The sequence below is a fragment of the Petromyzon marinus genome, chromosome 28 (assembly GCF_048934315.1).
Source record: "Petromyzon marinus isolate PM22_M1 ecotype Great Lakes invasive population chromosome 28, UKy_Petmar_22M1.pri1.0, whole genome shotgun sequence".
Lineage (NCBI taxonomy): Eukaryota > Metazoa > Chordata > Hyperoartia > Petromyzontiformes > Petromyzontidae > Petromyzon > Petromyzon marinus.
In genome coordinates this window covers 2,431,628-2,454,335 of record NC_133694.1, presented here as the reverse complement: position 1 = coordinate 2,454,335, position 22,708 = coordinate 2,431,628, and the positions used below count along the sequence as shown (strand labels likewise).

The 22,708-nt window shown below is 55.1% G+C and overlaps 1 protein-coding gene across 5 annotated transcripts in view; it reads left to right on the top strand.

Moving 5' to 3' along the window:
• LOC116946886 (arf-GAP with coiled-coil, ANK repeat and PH domain-containing protein 3-like) overlaps nt 1-22,708 on the top strand; it is an 85,356-nt gene that overhangs the window by 38,204 nt on the left and 24,444 nt on the right. For 4 of the 5 annotated variants that reach the window (XM_032962129.2, XM_032962127.2, XM_032962131.2 and 1 more), the window contains exons 6-14: nt 68-251; nt 6,050-6,094; nt 6,607-6,702; nt 8,432-8,506; nt 9,740-9,751; nt 16,033-16,142; nt 17,082-17,133; nt 18,351-18,451; nt 21,852-21,963. In XM_032962129.2, the coding sequence (XP_032818020.2) occupies nt 68-251; nt 6,050-6,094; nt 6,607-6,702; nt 8,432-8,506; nt 9,740-9,751; nt 16,033-16,142; nt 17,082-17,133; nt 18,351-18,451; nt 21,852-21,963 (787 nt within the window). Of the gene's footprint in view, nt 1-67; nt 252-528; nt 537-6,045; nt 6,095-6,606; nt 6,703-8,431; nt 8,507-9,739; nt 9,752-16,032; nt 16,143-17,081; nt 17,134-18,350; nt 18,452-21,851; nt 21,964-22,708 lie in introns of those variants that run through there. The other variant, XM_076070251.1, reaches the window with a different exon arrangement.

Here is a 22,708-nt window from a genome sequence, read left to right as displayed (position 1 = left end):
AGGCCCACCAACCCCCCCCCGCCACTCCCTCCCCCCCACCCCCCCACCCCTGCGTTGCCCTCCGCAGGGACGTGAAGAAGCTGAAGGAGACGAAGAAGCACTTTGAGAAGATGAGCGAGGACATGGAGGGGGCGCTGGCGCGCAACGCGCAGGTGTCGCGCACGCGCCCACACGAGATGGAGGAGGCGAGCGCCGCCCTCGCCTCCACACGCAAGTGCTTCCGCCACCTGGCGCTCGACTACGCGCTACAGGCATGGGCACGCAAGCACCGCCACAACAACAACAAGAACACAACAACACCACAAGAACACGACAACAACACAACGACGTAACAGCAACACACCAACAACACAACGACACAACAATAACACAACAACGCAACAACAGTACAACAATAACACACCGACAATACAACAATAACACAACAACAGCACAGCAATAACACAACAACAACACATCAATAACATAGCAGCAACACAAAGACAGAACAACAACAACACAACAACACAACAACACCTGGCACTCGACTACGCGCTGCAGACACGGGTACGTATCGCCGCAATAACACAACAACAACAACACAAACACCAAAAACCTGGCTCTGGACTATGCGCTACAGGCACAGGCTCGCGAGCAACGCCACAACAACACAACAGTAACAACTCAACAGTAACACAACAACAGCACAACACCACTCCTCATTGGATAGGCGCACGCAGGCAGTCGTGACTGGAAAAGCGTGCGAGGAAAGCAGATCAATCTGTAAGGGATCCACCGACCCTGAGAACCAGAACGAGCATGTGGAAAGTGAAATTGTTACTGTGAGTGTGCATCTGCATTGGCATAGATTTTTAATATCCTGTTTTCATGACGTCCGTTTTCTTGCACACACACACAAAGACAAAGATCCCCCGTATAACCTGAAACAGCCTGTTGGGGCAAGTGCTGCTAGCGAGCACCTACGAAGGCCGGCATGGCACACGAGGGGGTGATGGCCAGCACCACGCCCGGCTACCTTTGTCTGCCTCGTCGTGAGGTTTATGTAGCGAGTCACTTCGGAGACACTAATAGTAGGAGGCACAAACGTTTATTCTACACTTAAACACTTCTGGTTCACACGCGGGATAACTACAGATGTGTCAGGTGGGCCGGCACGCTGCCTGACCCACGGCGCCGAGGAGACGAAGACGCAGCACGACGGGTTCCATTCCACACGACAGCCCCGACCCAGCCTCGGGCCCTCATTTTAAGCCCCCCAACGTGGCCTGGCTCCGCCCTCGGCCACGCCCCCTTCTGGAACCTACCAGAAGGTTCTGGGCTATACCCCACGTGTCCCCACTGTCACCTTTGCCCTACATCCCTTACCCCGGCCTATCACGTGCCCTGTTAGCCGACCAGGCTCCTACATCTTCAGATGCCCTCTCTCTGCCAGCAACCATCGCTAAGCACCCCAGTGACCCATTCCATGGCATTGCATGCTCTGCTGGCAGATCGGCTGCTACACCCACAATTCCCCTCTCTGTCAGTAACCAGCGCTACGTGCCATAGTTAGCCATTCTATGTCAATACATATACACACCGCAACAATACATATACACACCGCACCAGGTACTTTTTGAGGCTGAGTCAAACTAAGGGAAGGCCCAAGACCAGTTCGGATAATCATCACTTGGTGTTGTCCGTGAGCGGGAATCGAACTTGGGTCGCCGGGGTGAATAGCACCGGTGCGCTGACCACTGCGCCACCGCTCCCCCCACACACAGACGCACAAAAATCCACATTGACACACACATGTTAAGTCAATATCAATCAATACCCTAATTGAAGGTCTGTGAACGCGCGTCGTGTTTAATGTAAACGGCTCCTCCCTCCCTCCGATGAGATCCACTCGGCAGCTCGAGCCACGCCGTACTACAGGACCCCCCTAGACCTTGGAGTGGTGGTGGGGGGGGGGGGGGGCTCAGTGTGGCTGGCCAGGACTCGCTAGTGGTGAGGTGGGGGCAGGGAACAAATCCCCTTAACGATACTTACCTGCTCGTTCAAAACACTCAACGGCGTTCATCGATAACTCGGCCTGTGTCTGTGTGTGGCCCTTCTGCGTCGCAGCGACGACCCCTTGTCAAAGCAGTGATGTGCTATGCAGCAGGCCCATTTCCCCGAAGCGTCGCCTATTCTATATATTACGAGGCCACACGGTGTTTAGTGACGAATGTGTTGAGTTTTTGTGTAAAATCGTGCTTTGTCCATCGCTGCCAGTGCAGCAGCAGTGGCAGCAGCGTCACTGAGTAATGACTTGCTCGTTACAAAGTTCCTGATCGGCCGGGTGTCTCAGTGCAAGAGCGAGTGGCTCGCAATCGCAAGGCTGCGAGTTCAAATACGGCGCGGTTGGGAAGGGAGGTGGATAAAACGAGCACCACATTGTGGGAAAATCAACAGTTCGTTGTCCTACGGATGGACCTCACCCCCTTGTCACGACAATGTGGAATGGTCACATTCAACAGATGTGTAAACTGGAAATGAGCACCACCTTGATGCTGCTTTAAGCAGGAAATCACTTCGGAATGTTTTTTTTTTAAATCAAGGTTTAAAAATCCGACGGGCTGGAGTGACCCAGCCACGGGTCCACGAAGGGGGGCACAGGTAAATTGAACAGTGGGGCCCCCCATTGCATTCCTTGTATGTATCTTGAACTTCTTTCGCACTGTACGTAGCCAATCGCATTTTCCACAATCAGCCTAGGCCCCTGTCAAAAACCGTGACGTCTACTGCGATGGGGTTTGGCGCAACACCGGCGGCGCCAGGCCTCGGCTCCTCTGCTGCCACTCCGAAACCGAAAACACAGGGCGCCAATTCCACGGGTCAGGTGACGTGGCTCATGCCCATGAACGCCGCCAGGGTGGCGTGGCTATCGAGCGGGCAGGTGGTGCACGGCGGAGTGGGGGGATGGATGGCTGGGTGGGCGGGGGGCCCATGCCAACACCGCTGCGCGAGCGTGGCGAGCACGGTGAGTGTCGGCTGGAGGCTCGCGTGGCAACGCATTGAGCCGGATGGGTGCTGTGAAGGGCCCTCTCGTCGGGGGCTTACAATGCAAAGCGGCGCCGAAACCCTGGGGGGGGGCTTCCAATCCGGGCTTCGTCCGCCCACGATTGACCAGAAAATCTCTCTCTATATATTTATACGTAACTAAATGTGATCACGTATGTAATGGGCCACGTTTCGAGGAATGGCCCTTCTGTGGAAGAAGGAGGAGGGGCCATTGAAATGTTGCCTGCTGCAGGTTTTTGAAGACCGCAGCAGTCAGGCTCTGCGGTCATCGCAGGATTGTGAGAGGTGACGGCGGAGGAAGCGGATTGACCTTGGCTGACGATTAAAATTAGTATTGCTATACTGTATTCTACGAAGAGGCTAATTCCCAGCAAAGGGATGGGGAAATCCCAGTGATGACCAACGGAAATCCGCGCCCCCACCACCACCACCACCTCACCCTCCGTGCGCGAAACGCTCGTTTGATCGCGAAAAAATTCCGGGCCAGAGTCGCATCTCGGCCGGAACGCGCCGACTTGGCGGGCGGCCCCCCGGTGCTCCCACTGGTGGAGACGTTGGAACGATTTTTACAAATCTCAGAGAAGGAGGGGAGTGAGTGGGTGGCAGCGTGGGCGGCGCTGCCTCCGGACACGACACGATCGAAGCTCCGTGCGTTGAACGCTGCTTGCGTGCATGAACGCGTGCATGAACGCGTGCATGAGCGCGTGCATGAGCGCGTGCATGAACGCGTGCATGAGCGCGTGCATGAGCGCGCGCATGAACGTGCGCATGAACGCGCGCATGAGCGCGCGCATGAGCGCGTGCATGAGCGCGCGCATGAACGCGTGCATGAACGCGTGCATGAACGTGTGCATGAACGCGTGCATGAACGCGTGCATGAGCACGTGCGTATAGAGGGGCGGAGCAGTGGATCGCGCGCTGTCACCACGAACCTGACCTTCCAAGTTTGATTCCCGGTCTCGGCCAACAGCGGTGACAAATTTACCAACTGGTCCTGGGTTTCCCGCCTAGGTTGGCTTGGCTTTAACTTAGCATCTGGTGCTGTGTGTAATAAAAACTCATCACTGGGGAATCAAAGGCGGCCCGGCGTGGTGTTGCTTGGCACACCACCCCTCCTCACGGGTGTGCTGTGCCGGCCTTAATCGGTGCTCGCTAACAGCACTTGCCCCAGCATCCTGTTGAAGGCTATCGGGGGATCTTTGTCCTTGTATGTGTTTGGGGAGCGGTAGTGTAGCGGTTAGCGTGCTGCGCTACGAACCTGGCGACCCGAGTTCGATTCCCGCTCATGGCCAACACCCGTGACGATTATCTGAACCGGTCCTGGGCCTCCCCTAGATCGACTCAGCCTCAAATGAGTCCCTAGTGTGGTGGGCAAACATCGCCACTGGGGAGACAAAGGCGGCTGGGCGTGGTGCTGGCCACCCACTCGCCGGTCCCGCCTTCATAGGTGCTCGATAACAGCACTTGCCCCAACGGTCTGTTCAGGCTATACGGGGGATCATTGTCTCCGTGTGCGTGTGTACATGTGGACTTGTGTGTGCGTGTGTACATGTGGACTTGTGTGTGCGTGTGTACATGTGGACTTGTGTGTGCGTGTGTACATGTGGACTTGTGTGCGTGTGTACATGTGGACTTGTGTGCGTGTGTACATGTGGACTTGTGTGTGCGTGTGTACATGTGGACTTGTGTGCGTGTGTATATGTGGACTTGTGTGCGTGTGTACATGTGGACTTGTGTGCGTGTGTACATGTGGACTTGTGTGCGTGTGTACATGTGGACTTGTGTGTGTGTGTACATGTGGACTTGTGTGTGTGTACATGTGGACTTGTGTGCGTGTGTACATGTGGACTTGTGTGTGTGTGTGTACATGTGGACTTGTGTGTGTGTGTACATGTGGACTTGTGTGCGTGTGTGCATGTGGACTTGTGTGTGTGTGTGCATGTGGACTTGTGTGCGTGTGTACATGTGGACTTGTGTGTGTGTGTACATGTGGACTTGTGTGTGTGTGTACATGTGGACTTGTGTGTGCGTGTGTACATGTGGACTTGTGTGTGTGTGTACATGTGGACTTGTGTGTGTGTGTACATGTGGACTTGTGTGCGTGTGTACATGTGGACTTGTGTGCGTGTGTACATGTGGACTTGTGTGTGTGTGTACATGTGGTCTTGTGTGTGTGTGTGTGTACATGTGGACTTGTGTGTGTGTGTACATGTGGACTTGTGTGCGTGTGTACATGTGGACTTGTGTGTGCGTGTACATGTGGACTTGTGTGTGTGTGTACATGTGGACTTGTGTGTGCGTGTGTGCGATCCTCCCTTCACCGCGTACGCGACGTTGTTTTTGCATGGGAAGCGACCTAAACAGCGCAGGCAGGGGGTGGGGGGGGACGCTGAGCACCGATGGCGCGGCGCCAAACCTGCAAATTCAGGAAACCATTATTTTAACGGAAAAAAATAAAAACCCCACAGTCCTCCGTAACCGTAACACAGACGCGTGTTGCGTGCGCACGTGTGACACGACGCCGGTGCACGTGGTGGCGACGCATCGCTTAGGAACCCGTGGGCCTACTCGTGGCGAATTGCGTCGGGGGGATCTCGGAAGCGGGCGGCGTGTATTATTCTACCGGCTGATACACGCACGCACGCACGCCGCAGTAATCACCAGGGCGGCCCGACGGATTCGAACCACGAACCTACGCCGCAAGTGGTGAGTGAGCGCGGCGCCACGGCGCCACGTCGTGACCCCACAAGCAGCCGACGGTTCTGGTAAAACGGCTGAAAATGTTTGAAAGAAGCGAAAACAAATCGTCTTGGCGGGGAGGCGGGCGGGGGTTTCCCACCTTCGAGAGGCACGATGCTGGTCAGAGTCATCGACTAATTACACATCAATAAATTTTTAATCAACCGATCGACTCCAATCATTCCACATCGCCGCGGGGGCCGGGAATCGTCGCCGCCTTTGCCCGTTTGGCCGTGTGATTGTTGCGTCTCATTTTGTCTCACAGATAAACGTTCTTCAGACCAAGAAGAGGCTGGAGGTTCTCGATTCGGTACGGATTCGGGCTTTTGTGGGGTTTTTTTCCGGCGGTGACGCCATTGACTGCAGTCCGCTCCGTCGTGTTGTTCTCCGTTGTTTATCCCCCCCAGCAGAATCTCCCTCGAGGTTTCTTGCCGTCGCACCTCGTCCGCCCCTCTCGCCTCCTCACCTCATCCTGGAGTCTCCCCCGTCCCCCTCGCGTCTCCGCGCTTCTAACCGTCTCCCACTCGCGCAGTCGCGTTCCTCTTGGCTCCAATCACCACTGGCCTTTCCCCTATCGTCTCTCTTTGTCTGCCTATACACCTGTCTGTTTTTCCTTCCTTTCTGTCTTCCTGCCTGCCTACCTGCCTACCTGCATGTCCACCGATTCGTCCAATTGTCCGCGTCTCCGTGCCTGTCTGCCCGTGGCCCTATCTGCCTGTCTTCCTTGCCTGTCCGTCTGCCCGCCCGCCCGTCCTCCCGTCCCCGTCTACTCTGTCTGGGTTCTCACTGCGCCCGCGCACCTCTCTCCCCCTCCCCTGGCAGATGCTCTCCTACATGCACGCGCAGTACGCCTTCTTCCAGCAGGGCTTCGACCTCCTCAACAACCTCGACCCCTACATGAAGAACCTCGCTTCGCAGGTGAGCGGGGTCGCCACCGCCGAGGCTCGCGAACCCGGCGCGCGGCACTGCGAGAGCCGTCGGCGGCTCGTTACGTGGGCCGGTGGGGCCGGCAGAATGTACACGTGTCAACACGTGTCTGTGTGTGTGCGTGAATGGACACATGCATACACATGTACATTCACACACACACGCGTCTGCATGTGTGTGTGTGTGTGTGAATGTACACGTGTCTACACGTGTGTGCGCATGCAGCCTTAGCCGGCCCCACTCCTCTGGGTTTCTCTCACACGTATCCCTCCCCCCGCTGTCTCCCACCCTCCTCCCCCAGCCCTTTGTAGTTCTGCTTCTGCCTCCCACTCTCAGGCGCCTTTCCTTCTTGCATCTCTCCCTCCCTCTTCCTCTCTCCATCCTGACTCACTCTCTCCCCTCCTCCTCCTACCAACAGCTTCCCCCACCCCTCACCTTCTCTCTCTCCTGCTCTTGCCGTTCCTTGTTTATCTTGAACTCGGCTCCATTCCATTCTCTCTCTCTCTGTTTCTCTTCTGGTCTGTGTCCTCTTGCTCTCTCCTCGCTCTCCCACACTCTCCCTTTCCTCTCCCCGCCCAGTCAGCATTGGCTGCCGACCCATGTAGGCCACGCTGTCTCGGGGGTGCGTGGCATTCTGCCACCGACGCTATTTGATCCATTTTGTTGTTTTGTGTGTGGGGGTATTTTATTATTATTTGTTTTATTCCCCCGTCTTTAAAGTTTGAATAGTAAAAAAAAGATGACGCTTCGTTTGAGAATAACGGCGGAATTCAAATGAAGGTTGTGGGAGGGAGCACTATGTGGCCGTTGAGAGCCGCTTGGGTCTGACTAACCCACAAGCCAATCAGGCTATAGGCAATAGGCCCTCGGCCCTTTAACTTTGTAGGGAGCTCCTTTAGGCCCTCGATTCCACGTTGAAGTAGCAGCTGAGCAACGGTGTAGAACTTCCAGGTAAATACATATTTTTGATGACTCAATAATGTTTTGTTTGTTTGCAATATGCAGTACATTGTTAGGCCCTTCCCTCCTATTAGCCTTAGGGCCCTTGTAACCGTTATCCGGCCCGTGTTGTTGCGACCAATGTGCCCGATCTCGCCGGAACTCGGGAGGATCTAAGCCGGAGCCCGTGGCAGATGTTTCGTGGCTTTGTGTGCCGAGAAGCTCGGCAGGATCCTCCGACTCCTCTGGCGCTTGGCCAGAGGAGTTCGTGCGGGAACTCGGAGAACAGCGCACCCAGCAACCCGCGCTGTCACCGCCGATTAGTACGGCTAGGCTACGTACGGTGCGAAAGAAGTTCAACGTACATACGTACAACTTGTTTCATACGACGACCAACGTACATACACACACACCTCCTGGCCACACCTCTTGCAGCCCCCCATGCCTCCAACACCTGGCAAGCCCTGTGATGCAGGTCACCCAGTAAAAATGCAATGTTGGGACGATGTTCATCCCTCCTGATGGTTGAAACAGCCACTGAAAAGAGGCCAAAACGTGCCTTTATCTCACCACCATGATAATATCCGTCGCTCTATCAATCATCATCATCATCACTCTGGGGTCAGTAAAATTAGTTCCAAACGGTGAGGCTTGTGTATTTAGCGTCCGTGTGCCAACAACTCCTCGTCGTGTGAGGAGGGAAAATCTGGAGCCTGGCATAAGAATTTATCCCCGCTGAGCGGCGCGCGGCCATGGTGCCCCCTTCCTCGCTGTGTCCCAGCTGGACCAGCTGGTGGTGGAGTCGGCCGTGGAGAAGAGGGAGATGGAGCACAAGCATGCGCTCATCCAGCAGAAGGTGCGAGGACATGCGGGAGACACGAGTGGGCCACGTGGGGGACACGTGGGGGACACGCGGGGGACACGCGGGGGACACGTGGGGGACACGAGTGGGAGACGTGGGGGACACGTGGGGGACACGCTGGGGACTCGCGGGGGACACGAGTGGGACACGTGGGGGACACGCGGGGGACACGAGTGGGACACGGCGACGCACGGCGGCACACAGGGACGTGTGCGGAGGCACAGGGGCAAGCAGCGAGACACAGGGACAAGCAGCGAGACACAGGGACAAGCAGCGAGACACAGGGACAGGCAGCGAGACACAGGGACAGGCAGCGAGACACAGGGACAGGCAGCGAGGCACAGGGACAGGCAGCGAGACACAGGAACAAGCAGTGAGACACAGGGACAAGCAGCGAGACACAGGGACACGTGGCGAGACACAGGGACAGGCAGCGAGACACAGGGACAGGCAGCGAGGCACAGGGACAGGCAGCGAGACACAGGGACAGGCAGCGAGACACAGGGACAGGCAGCGAGACACAGGAACAAGCAGTGAGACACAGGGACAAGCAGCGAGACACAGGGGCAAGCAGTGAGACACAGGGACAAGCAGCGAGACACAGGGACAGGCAGCGAGACACAGGGACACGTGGCGAGACACAGGGACAGGCAGCGAGACACAGGGACAGGCAGCGAGGCACAGGGGCAAGCAGCGAGGCACAGGGGCAAGCAGCGAGGCACAGGGACAGGCAGCGAGACACAGGGGCAAGCAGCGAGACACAGGGACAAGCAGCGAGACACAGGGGCAAGCAGCGAGGCACAGGGACAGGCAGCGAGACACAGGGACAATTAGCGAGACACAGGGACAGGCAGCGATACACAGGGACAGGCAGCGAGACACAGGGACAGGCAGCGAGACACAGGGACAGGCAGCGAGACACAGGGACAGGCAGCGAGACACAGGGACAATTAGCGAGACACAGGGACAAGCAGCGAGACACAGGGACAGGCAGCGAGACACAGGGACAGGCAGCGAGACACATATGAAGAGAAGTGCGGAGAGAGGCTCGAGTACGCACTGGGGTGTGTGGGGTTGCATGAGGACGAGTGGAGTTGCGGCCTGGCCGCTGCTAATGCTGCTCCTGTGCGTCTCTCTTGCCCCCCAATTCCCTCCCAATTGCCCCGCCACCCTCGTCCACCGGGGCTCCACCTTCCGCCTGCTGCGCCACCCTCGCCCGCTCTGCAGGCGACAATACAGGCGAGTCGGCTCCTCCGCCCTCTGTTTGACCGGCCGAGAGCCCGGCTCAGATGTGTTATCGCTTCTGCGGGGATCATCAGGGAGGCGGTCTACATAGCAGAATATTTATTTATGCTGTACTGAAGGAATCCGATGAGCTATGAAGCTCTTTTTCACGGATGTCCGGTAGGGACACGGGATCAGAACGTTACAACAAAAAACACGATAGCAGTGCAAAGTACAAGAAACAATCCCCATCCTACCAGGTAGAGCCCGCTAATGTATGAACTTATTTTTCAAAATCGACCTGGCCACAAATGATAGCGCAATAAAGTGGCTTCTCATTTGGACATTGATGTACGGAGCTGTGGCATTCACCGGGGTTTCCCTTGAACCACCAGCAGTGTCACTTACGTAAGGTGCGCCACGGTGGCTAGGAGATGTTAACTACCTCGCCTGCTATACAGGAGGTCGCGGGTTCGATCCAGACCCAGATGCCTGCTGGATATTTGGAGTTTTTTTCACGATGTAAGAAGCAATCTTTAATGACGTTACAAAGATGTAAATCGGTTTGCAGTTCTTCGTGTAAATAACGGGGATTTGTTAAATGAAACGGTCGGATAAACTCCTAAACTAGGCCCCGTGTATCGAGGGCACTCTATATTTATCATTGTAAGCCCTCGGTGCCGGATTCACTTGGATTTAAAGCCCACGGGTCAAACGCAGATTTCAGTGGCGCTCACATGGCCATTGTGAACCCACCGAGAGGAAGGGATACACAAGCCCAGCGTCTCTATCGCAGCCATTATAGACCCTCGAGGGAGAGAGAGAGAGAGACAGAGAAAGAGAGGCGCCCAACCCCGGGGCTCGAACCCAGGCTGTCAGCTGTCCTGGCGCGGTTGTCTCTGAATTGGCCATTATGAAGCGTGGCCATTGTGAGGCTCTGAGAAGCAGCGTCCAGCTCTCGCACTACCGCGGGCAGCTGGGTGCAGCCAAGGACCCCTGGCAGGGCGTCTAAGCTGTTGAGCCTCTGTGCCTGCAGCTGCAAGCCCTCACCCCCCCTCACCCCCACCACCCCATCTCCACTCCCACCACCTCCCCGTGCCTCGCTTCTCCGCACTGCCCTCCTTGCTCTCCCAACACCCCCACTTCCCTCCCTCCTCCCCACGGCCACCCCACCCCGCTCGCTGAGCTGAGCACTCACTCCGGTGCCAGATGGCATCGGGGAAACGGAACAAAACAAAAACCGAGGCTGCATTGGGGCCTCTCTCCTTTTCTCCGGGTTAAAATAGCGGCGGGCGGCTGAGGGCATCGACGCCGCCATCGCGGCGGAGGCGTGAGCGGAATACGAGAGCGCAGGAGAGAGTCGCCCTTTCTCACGGGCGTTGTCGTCGTCACGACCAGAGAGTTGTGATGAGTCGCAAGAGAGTCGCCCTTTCTCTTGATGAGAGAGTCGCCCTTTCTCTTGACGAGAGAGTCGCCCTTTCTCTTGACGAGAGAGTCGCCCTTTCTCTTGACGAGAGAGTTGCAAGAGTGTCGCCCTTTCTCTTGACGAGAGAGTCGCCCTTTCTCTTGACGAGAGAGTCGCCCTTTCTCTTGACGAGAGAGTCGCCCTTTCTCTTGACGAGAGAGTCGCCCTTTCTCTTGACGAGAGAGTTGCAAGAGTGTCGCCCTTTCTCTTGACGAGAGAGTCGCCCTTTCTCTTGACGAGAGAGTTGTTGCAAGAGAGTTGCCCTTTCTCTTGACGAGAGAGTTGCAAGAGAGTCGCCCTTTCTCTTGATGAGAGAGTCGCCCTTTCTCTTGACGAGAGAGTCGCCCTTTCTCTTGACGAGAGAGTCGCCCTTTCTCTTGACGAGAGAGTTGCAAGAGAGTCGCCCCTATCTCACGGTCGTCGTCGTCACAACGGTGTTTTTTTTTGGGTTGCGGTCGGGCACCGAATTTGGTTTCCGAAGACGCTTCTCCCGGCGCGCGGAGCGAAACGTCGGACGTCGCGCCGAATGATGCCGCGCGGCGCGTACGGTGAGCCGTGCGGCGGCACGGCCGCGAAAAAAAACCCTGAGCCAGTGCGAAATCATCGGGGCATTTGGTCACGTGTGCTTAAGTTGTTTTGATGGTTATCTCAGGCAAGAGGAGCACAGCGCACTCCTTCAGGAACTGCCGATGGGTTTTCGCATCGTTACGCAGAGGCCGAGGCCTTTGTACACCTCCGATAAGCACGGTTGGCTACGTACGGTGCGGAAGAAGTTCAACCTACACACGTACGCACATACACGCTTCCACGTGTTGTTTGAAACTCGTGGTGAAGGTGTACTGTCATCGCTGTGTATGTTCCAGAGTTTGCTGGTTAGATCGGAGTGCGTGACCATCTGACGAGTGGTAGCCACAGCCACAGCGAGTGGGTATACTGGATGTGGTGTGCAGGGGGGGGGTGAAATATTTGCCATACCCAGACATGTGCAGACCCCGGCTCAAATGAACTCCCCCCCGCTTTCTTCGCATCCGTCGAATCTGCTTGATCTGGCAGAAGGAAGGAAGCGTCGGCGGGGTGCGGGGCGGCATCGACAACCACCTGACCTTTTTTCTATATATATTATTATTATTTATAATTTCAATGTCTGGAAATGAGTAAACAAAGTGACGCATCGCGCGGGCGCACGTTTGGCGGCGGTGCAAACGACGCCGATGACGCTGGGAGCACACGCTAAAGCGTCTTCTGGAGCGTTAGCGTCGACTTAGCGACGTGGACTCCAAAGTCTACTGAACTGAGTTTGTGTATTATTGTCAGTTTTTGTAATTGTTACCAGATGTTGGGGGCTTTTTTATTTTATTATTATTATACAGCGCGGGGACTCGCAGACGGAGCGGGTACCCAGCCCTACGGCTCGTCAGGTTTTTTTACCGAATTCGTTTTTTTTACGTTTACTCCACCACCCACTCGGCAGGCCAGACTCGCAAACTCGCCACCCACACGCTGCAGCTCAGAGACCTAAGAAGTCGATATCTCTGTCCCATCCGTAGCACGGGACTCGGGAGGGGGTGGGCGCAGGGCGGTGCAACGGTGACACTCGCACGCCTCACCCCGTGCGAAGTTTGTTTCTTGCCCCGGTTCTGCAGAGCGTGGGAGTGAGCCGGTGTGAGAGGAAGTCAGTGAGGGTGCGAGCCTGAGACTTAAGAGGTAGGGCCCCACTGAGCTACGTAGCTCTTTTTCAGAAGCGACCTGGCCACAGATGATAGCTCAACGGAAGCGGCTTATCGCGTGGAAATTTATTGCAGCCAAATACTCTAAAAGCGTGATGTTGATTCTAGTTGTGGAGGGGAAAACCAGAGGACCCGGGGGAAAAATCCACACGGCCAAGGGGAAAGAGACACGCAAACTCCAAATATACAGGCATCGGGGTCAGGATCGAACCCGCGAACTCCTGTATACCAGGCGAGGTAGTTAACACCTCACCACTGTGGCGGCGTGCAGAGCGCCCACTCTGTCTGCGAGTCTCCGCTTCAATAAAATAATTAATACATAATAACCCTTAAATATGGTAAGTGTTTGTGGCAGTGAGTGACGATGTGAGAGTGAGTGTGTGAGTGACAAACTACCAGAGGAAGTGTATGAGAGTGATGGTGTGTGAGAGTGATGGTGAGTGAGAGTAGGTGAGTGTGTGAGCGTGAATGAGAGTGAGTGGAGTTTGTATGTTCTCTCCTTGTTCTGCATCGGTTTCCTCTGAGTTCCTCCAATGCCTAATAAACACACACACGCACACAATGTAACTGGTATTGACCAAACATTCCAATGCTGAGAGATTACGTGCAAATTACTCAATTACACATTGTCCCCTGACCGCTAAAATCTGGCAAGGCCCTCCTGAAAAAAATTATTGAGACTGAGTCAGGCTTTCCTAAGTAAAAAAGCGTAGTAATACTAATAATACACCTTTAACTCAATCATAAAGTTGTGAGTTGAAATCCTGGTGAGGGATGGGGATGGGTGGGTGTGTGTGACTCGACCCATGACCACCACGACGCTCTGTGTTGCTGGGTTGGAAAATGTAAAACTGGTCCCCACCATGGGAATGTGGAATTTCCACCGCCGGCTCTCAGGGAATCTGCCGACGGAGACGAGCAACATCCACTGTGCTCGCCTGAGATGGGGGGAGGTCATGTCTGGGAGGAGGTCACGGCTGGGGGGAGGTCACGGCTGGGGAGAGGTCACAGCTGGGAGGTCATGTCTGGGAGGAGGTCACGGCTGGGGGGAGGTCACGGCTGGGGAGAGGTCACGGCTGGGAGGTCACGGGTGGGAGGAGGTCACGGGTGGGAGGCAGTTACAGCTGGGGGGAGGTCACGGCTGGGGGAAGGTCACAGCTGGGGGCAGGTCACAGCTGGCTCTTCCCTGCGAGCGGTAATTTTTGTTAACGTGCGCTCGCTAACAAGGCCGCCGCCGTCCGGCCCGCAGGCTGGTGGCGGCAGATGCCGCTTTTGTTGCGTCTGAAGCACAGACGGTGCCGTTTGTTTTACTTTTTTCAAACTTTTGTTCTCTTACCCCGCTCCTTCTCCGAGTCCCCCCCCCTCCCCACCGCCATTCAATTCGTTTCTCATGTTAAATTTGTCATTGGGCTTAAAGCTTCTTTTAAAGGCTGCCGTCTTTCTCGACACCAAAAACTCAAAGCGGGCTCGGGCCCAGCTGTATGCTAATGCGCCGGGAGCGCTCGCCGGCTTTCACCAGGCGTGCTTGCGCTCACGATGCACGCTCAACTCGCCATCGTCCAGGGTTATTTGGGGGTGGGGGGGGGGAGAGGGGGGAGACTGTGTGGGGAGGACGCGTGGGATGGCACGATTTAAACAAAATAACGGGCGGTTAGCGGCCGCGCTGCGGTGGTCCACCTCCGATTAGCACGGCTGGCCACGTGCGGCGCGAAAGGAGCGCAGCGTACATCCACGCGGTGCGTACGTCCAGCACTGCGGTGGCAGCGGCGAGGGTCGGTGGGTCACGGCGCACATTGCTGTGGAACTCCTTTCCCCCCGTGGGTGGGGCGCCGAGAAGGAGCCCCACCGCACCGTGCCATTGCCAGGCGGAGGCGGTGTGGCGAATGTGGCCTCTCCCCCCCCGTCAATTGGCCGGTAACACCTTGCTATGTAGAGGACTGCAGAGCTTGGGAGGGGGGAATTTGGTGGCGGCTCACCACTGCGTGGCTGCTGCTGCCTTCCCTCCCACTCGTCCGTGGTTCCTCCTCCTCCTCGCGACTCCGAGCCATTCCCCGCTCTTCACCAGAGCGAGCGGACGCCGTGCGGCGGTGCCGGCGGCAGCGGCGGTGGCGCTGCAAATCTGACGTTGTTGAACCGGAATGTGAAAATCGCGCGCAAATAAGGCCGCGAAAGCGGGCAGTCGTGTTCTATAACGTGGTAGTTACGTTCCTGAAGAACACCGCGTTAAGGAAAAATCTCGTCATAATAATTATATATCATACAGTATAGGGTAAAGCACCGTCCGCGATAACTCGCGAGATGCGTGCGCAGGCTGAACAAAGACCGAGGCACGTGGGTAGCATCTGGAGGCATCCAGCAGCAATCCCGCCCTGTGTGACGCGACGCCGAGGCAGCCGTACGACCGCTTATTCCTACTCGTGCGACGTAGCTCCGTCCAACCGATGGCGATGTATCCAACCCGCGTCATGAAAACGCGCGCTACAGAAGAACACGGACTTATTCGTGGTTGTCGCCTGCTGCGGTGTTAGCGGTCATCGCGCCGGATTTGCAATTGCGGAGGTCATCGGTTCGACTCCGTCTGCCGGTGCGAGAGATGAAACAATGGTGCAGGTTTCTCAAATCGTTGGTCGTTGGTTGTCGACCGGAGCTGACACCATCAACTCAATGCACCAGAAGGTCCCTGGTTCTCGCGCAGGCGGCCCTAAGCGTGGATTCGAACCCAGGCTCTCAGCGGTGCCAGCTCGGCACTCGGACGAGCCGCCTGGCCACCTCTGCGCTGCGTACCATTTGTCATCGCGTCGGCCCCTGTCACGTTGCTGCCCTTTCAGAATCGGAGTGTTTGTTTAGACTCGAGGAAGCCGATGAGCTATGAAGCTCTTTTTTCACAGATGTGACAGTCAGGGACCTATTTCTCAGTCAGCCTGGGTCTGGTATCAAAACCGTGCAGAGCACCCTGTGCTGTAATCATTTTCCAACGCGATACCGGTACCAAAACTTGGTGACAAATCAACACCTGCCACCCGAACACAGAGGTGCCAATACCCCCCAACCTGTACCTCCGACTCATGCCTCCACTCCCTGTTCCCTCTGCCGTGACCTTGCAGGAGATCTCGGACGACGGCCGGATGGACGTGAGCCTGGACTCGCCCACGGGAGTGGTCATGGAGGGGTACCTTTACAAGCGAGCCAGCAATGCCTTCAAGACCTGGAACAGGTGAGGAGGGGGTTGGACTCAGAGGGTTCGTTGTCACGTGGCCCCACCGGCGCTGTCACATGGCCCTGGCGTCGCTGTCACGTGGCCCTGACGTCGCTGTCACGTGGTCCCAACGTCGCTGTCAAATTTGAAAACTTTACCCACAAATGACTCGATTGAGCATCAAGCACGCAGCGGCAACCGTCGCCCCCTACTGGCAGACGAGTGGCGTTGCGTTGCAGGCCTGGTGGGGTGTCGAGTCACCGGCACGCAATGGCTTTGTTCCTGCGAATGACGTCGCGCGATCTTTAGGGTTCACTGTAAAGCGCGTTGTATTTTGAGGGTGAGTAAAGACCGTGCGCAGCATTAACCAGGGTGGCCGCCGCTCGCGTTGCTGCGACGACGCGTTCCTTACGCTCGCTGATGCGCGAATCGCGCGCGCTTTGAGAGTCGACTGCTTACGAAAATGGCGTACGCAAACGATACGGCGATTTGCGGCAGGGAGTGCCCTCGTAAACTTTTGACTCGCCCAACAAAAATTCCCATAAGCCACCGGCTCGCCGCAGCGGTGAAGTCGTGTTTGAGTTGCGGGCACCAGGGTGGACCGGTTACATCGCAGGATCGTGGGACGATCCGGTGAAGCTGCCGCCGCTGCTGCCGCATTGCTATCGGTGCACAAGAACGGACAACAACAAACGAAGTCGACGCGTTGGTCAATAGTAATACGTAAATAAAATAATTGATGTCATGAGCGACCTATCGTGCAATGGGCCCTTTTCAGCAGCTCACGGAGAGGTCACAGAGGTGGAGTCATCGAATCGGGATGTGTTGAGATTTTTTTTGGGATGAAAGAAAGACGGACAGCTTAGGGAGGTCTTTGTCCAGCAGTGGATTGATCATGGCTGCTAGCTTTCTATGACGATGATGGTGATGAAAATAATTATGTTGGTCTTCCCACAGGCGCTGGTTTTCTATTCAGAACAATCAACTGGTCTACCAGAAAAAGATGAAGGTTTGCACGATCAGCATCTCCAGCACTCACAGCCATCTAGAGCACCACCACTACCCCCAATAACATTAACAACTCCACCACCACCGTTATCCTTTTAACATCTCCCAACACCCACAACAACCGCATCAACACCTACTCTGGAGCCTGTGCATAAACATCAACTTAGATTTAAAACGAATTTCTTTAGAACTGCTTTTTGTTTGGCTTTTTGCCCTTCCCCCGCACCTCTGATTAGCGCGGTTGGTTACGTACGGTGCGAAAGAAGTTCAACATACGTGCATACAACTTGTTTCATATGACCACTGCCACTATTACAGCTGCCATGTGGATCAACGACCATCTCCATCACCACCGATGCCGCGCCACAACCACCAACTCCAGCAACATCGCCTCCACTATCACCGCCTCCATCACCACCCCCACTGTCAACATCATCATCATCATCGCCTCCACCAACATCACCTCCAGCTTCAAAACCACAACTTCCACCATCATCATCATGACCTCTGCCCCCACCCAAAGACACAGATCCCCCTTATAGCCTTTACAGGCTTTTGGGGCAAGAAATGTTAGCAAGCACCTATGAAGGCCAGCGCAGTACATGACGAGGTGGGCGGCCAGCACCACGCCTGGCCGTCTTTGTCTCCCCAGTGACGACGATGCCGCTGCTGGCGCTGCCCGTGATGCTGCTACTGTCACTGCTGTGTCTGGCGCTGGTGCTGCTGGTGACACTGTCACTGGTGACGCTTCTGTTGCTGCTGCTGCTGTCACTGCTGTATCTGGTGCTGCTGGTGACACTGTCACTGTTGATGCTGCTGCTGCTGCTGTCACTGCTGTGTCTGGCGCTGGTGCTGCTGGTGACACTGTCACTGTTGACGCTTCTGCTGCTGCTGCTGCTGCTGTCACTGCTGTGTCTGGCGCTGCTGGTGACACTGTCACTGTTGACGCTTCTGCTGCTGCTGTCACTGCTGTGTCTGGCGCTGGTGCTGCTGGTGACACTGTCACTGTTGATGCTTCTGCTGCTGCTGTCACTGCTGTGTCTGGTGCTGGTGCTCCTCGTGACACTGTCACTGTTGACGCTTCTGCTGCTGTCACTGCTGTGTCTGGCGCTGGTGCTGCTGGTGACACTGTCACTGTTGACGCTTCTGCTGCTGCTGCTGTCACTGCTGTGTCTGGCGCTGGTGCTGCTGTGCCTCGTGTGGGCTGTGGCGCTGCAGGACGGACTCACGGTCGTGGTGGAGGACCTGCGCCTCTGCTCCGTGAAGCCGCACGAGGACATCGAGCGGCGATTCTGCTTCGAGGTCGTCTCCCCCAACAAGTGCGTGGCCCCCCCGGGGGTGGGGGGCGGGGGGGTAGGGCGGGGGGGCAGGGGACAGGGAGAGGGGATGAAGGGGGGTTGTGCTGCAGCCAATCGAAGTTGGTTTTGGGGGCTCAGAGGGGGGGGGGGGGGCGGTAATGGGTGTCACGTGACCGCGTGGACGGCAAGGGGAATGGGGAGGGTTGGAGACAGAGAAAGAGATCGGGGTGAGGGTATGGGTAGGGTTGGGGTTAGGGTTGGGGTGTGGTCAGGATGAGAAGTTAGGGTTCGGTATTAGGGTATCTATCTCTGTTGAACTTCTTTCGCACCATACGTAAAGAAATATAAGGCGTAACCGTTCATGGCAATAAAACAGGAGGTGTTAAGATGTTCAAACAACCAATACTGTGGATACGTATTGCAAAGCATCAAGTCTGCATTCACCACACATTCCTGTTGCAAACCATGCAAACAAACGTGCTCTGATAATGATGATACACTCAATACTCAAGAGCCAACCGTGCTAATCGGAGGTGCGGGTTATGGCTGTGGGTGGGGTGTGAGGGTCAGAATTAGGAATAGGGTTCGGAATAGGGTTAAGAATGGGATTAGGAAGAGAATTACAGTCAGGGACAGAGTATTATTCGGGTTGCTCATTGGTTTTTTCGGTAAAGTCACGTATGTAGAAATACAATGAAATTATATTAAAACAAAAAAACAATCACGACGTTTCTATCACAACGCAAGCGATCTACATCAGGTGTCAAGAACAAATCACGGAGGTAAATACAACAAAAAGATGAGAGACGAGAATTCAACAAACCTGAAAAAACATGATGGGTTTTGGGATAGAGGAAGGGCGAGTATTACTCTCTTACTGCTGCACTGTGCTTCCGTGCTGTGGCACTGCTGTGCTGCTGCCATGCAGCAGCCTTGCCTCGCTGCTCTGCTGCAGCCCCGTTGCTGCTGCGATGCTGTAGTGCTGCTGCTGCACCGCTGCTGCCGCTGCTGCTGCTGCTGCACGGATGCTGCGGTCCCCGCAACGCGTTGGGGCTGTGCACGCTCGCGGTGACGGTTGCCGTGCTGCCCACCGTGACGAGAGTAAATGATAATGTTGGTGAGGAGTTGTCGTGGCACTGGTTGATTCAGAAGCTGGGCGATTGGCCCGTGGGAACCCAAGCATTGACATTTTATTGATATTCACCAGAAGAACAAAAAAAAATCATTTAAAGTTTAAAAGTAAAAAGATTAATGTGGGGTTCTAATTTGAGTCTGAGTCGACGTAGGGGAGGCCCAGAACCAGGTCAGATAATTGTCACTGGTGTTAGCCGTGAGCTGGAATCGAACTCGGGGTGCTGGGTTCGTAGCGCAGCGCGCTAACCGCAGACACACAAAAAGAAACGACAACCGCCATTCACCACTAAGTGGCGATGTCACCACAGTGCTCGTGCCAGGCTAAGTACACTTTAAGGCCACGTGAAGTGTTGAACACCCGCTGACAGGAAATCACGGGACAGACCCAGGTGCCATGGGTTAGCTGACTGAAATGACCGGTCGCTGTACCAGCTGTACAGCACACACATGCACGCATACACACGCACACACACGCACGCACGCGCATGCACTCACACACATGCACGCACACACATGCACGCACACATGCACACACAAGCACACGCACACACACGCACATGCACACATACACACACGCAAATGCACGCACACACACACACGCACACACACACGCAAATGCACGCACACGCACACACGCACACACGCAAGCACGCACACATACGCACACGCGCGCACACACATGCACACACGCACACACATGCACACATGCACACACGCACACACGCACGCGATATAAACCCCTGCCTCCACTCTCCCTCTCCCCCGTCTCATTACCAACAGAAATTTTCACACTTCACCTCTAGCCAATCCCATTACCCCTCTGATTCATAGGCTTTCATTTTACTCAATTCAATCAGGCTCGCGGCCCACTGTTCACTAATTCGCACGTCTCAAGGTGACAAGGTCGACTCTTACAGCGCCCTCCACCACTTCCCCACGACGAGAGGGCTTCAAGAGAGAGAGTTCGTAGGGTTTTGCTGCTCCTCCTCCATTGAAGAAGCAGAGGTTTCCTACATGGTCCGTTTAACACGGTTGGCTACGTACGGTGGGAATTAAGTTCAATGTACGTACATAGTTTGGGTTGCATTGACACGGTCCGCACTACTGCAGCTTGTGTCTATAACCTTTTCCCGTTCCGATGACGTACGTGTACGGAACCGAAAGAAAAACTAAAGTAAAGTATTTTGATTTAAAGCTTTCGTGACTGCAGGGATTCATATTCTTGGTTCTTTCGTTATAGTCACGTAGAAGGGAAACAATGAAATAATAAAAATATAAAACAATACAATTCTCACGACGTTTCGACTGCAACACAAGCAATCATCATCAGGTGTGAATACCACAGCAAGAAAATTTTGAAAAAGTGGCGTTTTTTTAAACGTGGTTTGCACACCTGATGATGATTGCTTGTGTTTCAGTCGAAACGTCGTGAGAATTGTATTGTTTTATATTTTTATTATTTTATTGTTTCCCTTCTACGTGACTTTACCGAAAGAACCAAGAATATAAAGTAACTTAATCAGTACCGAGGCTCCCACAAGGCCATGCGAGAGGGCGTGGCAGCTATCGTAGAGTGCGGCGGTCGTGTCGCTACGGTTCTCTGTAGCGAGTAACAATGTCTTTAAAAACAACGGCGCTACTAACGCCTCTTTAAATAAAATGAATGCTGAGCCGCTTGAGCGTTCCGAGATTGAGCGGTGAACGGGATGCCCCCACGCCCTGCAACTTTCAGACGTCTTGGAACGGGAAAGGGTTAATGTTCCGGTTATCGAGGTGATGTGCGCATCTGCCTATTGATGTGCGGCGGTTGATGGTGCACCATCGTTAAATTGTCATCAATCAGACTCGGGACTCCCACTTTGGTCTCGGCCTGTGGTGGTCAAAGCCAGAGGCGGGGGTCACGGGAAGGCTGTCCCCAGAGGCGTCAGTCGCAGGACATTGCAGCTACACGTAGGGTTAACATAGAGAGCCACGGCGATACGTGCAGAAGAAGGAGATGTCGCAGAACTACTGTCGAGATCCTCGTTTCATTTACTCGCTTGGGGGGGGGCGCTGCACTTCCCCACACACCCTGCTGTGAAGGGAAATGTTCACCGTACGATTGCAGTCAAAGTGATGTAATTATCAGAGATGGAATTTATCCAAATAAAGTGACAAAGCGACGTTCGTTATTTTACGAATGCGGCAAGGGCAGGCGTCGTGCTGACCTCATCGCTAACAGCACTTGCCGCTAAACTCTGATGAGGCTATACAAGGGGGGAATCTTTGTCTTTGTTGCATACTGCAGGAGCTGCATCCTCCAGGCGGACTCGGAGAAGCTGAGGCAGCTGTGGATCCAGGCGGTGCAGGCGAGCATCGCCACGGCGTACCGTGACGCGTGCGACGACACATACGCCATGGTACGTGTGAGTGTGTGAGTGTGTGTGTGTGAGTGTGTGTGTGAGTGTGTGTGTGCGAGTGCGTGTGAGTGTGTGTGTGAGTGCGTGTGTATGTGAGTGTGTGAGGGAGTGAGTGTGTGAGTGTGTGTATGTGAGTGGGGCGTGGTGCTGGCCACCCACCCCCTCGTGTACCGTTCCGGCCTTCATAGGTGCTCGCTAACAGCACTTGCCCCTACAGTCTGTTACAGGCTATATGGGGGATCTTTGTCTTTGTATGTGAGTGTGTGAGTGTGTATGTGAGTGTGTGTATGTGAGTGTGTGTATGTGAGTGTGTGAGTGTGTGTGTGAGTGTGTGTGTGAGTGTGTGAGTGTGTGTGAGTTTGTGTATTTATGAATGTATGTAGCGGTTAGCACGCCGCGCCACAAACTCGGCGACACCAGTGACGATTATCTGAACCGGTCCTGGGCCTTCCCAAGGTCGACTCAAATGAGTATCTGGTGTGGCACGTAAACATCGCCACTGGGGAGACAAAAGCGGCCGGGTGTGGTGCTGGCTACCCACCCCCTTGTATGCCGTGCCGGCATTCATAGGTGCTCGCTAACAGCACTTGTCCCTAATGCCTGTTAAAGCTATACGGGGGATCTTTGTCTTAACGCACCGTACACAGCCCACTGCGCTAATTGGAGGTGCGGAGCAAGGACGACAAATGAAACACAAAAAGCAGTCCTAAAGAAAAAAATTGTGTGTGCTCGCTAACCGCACTTG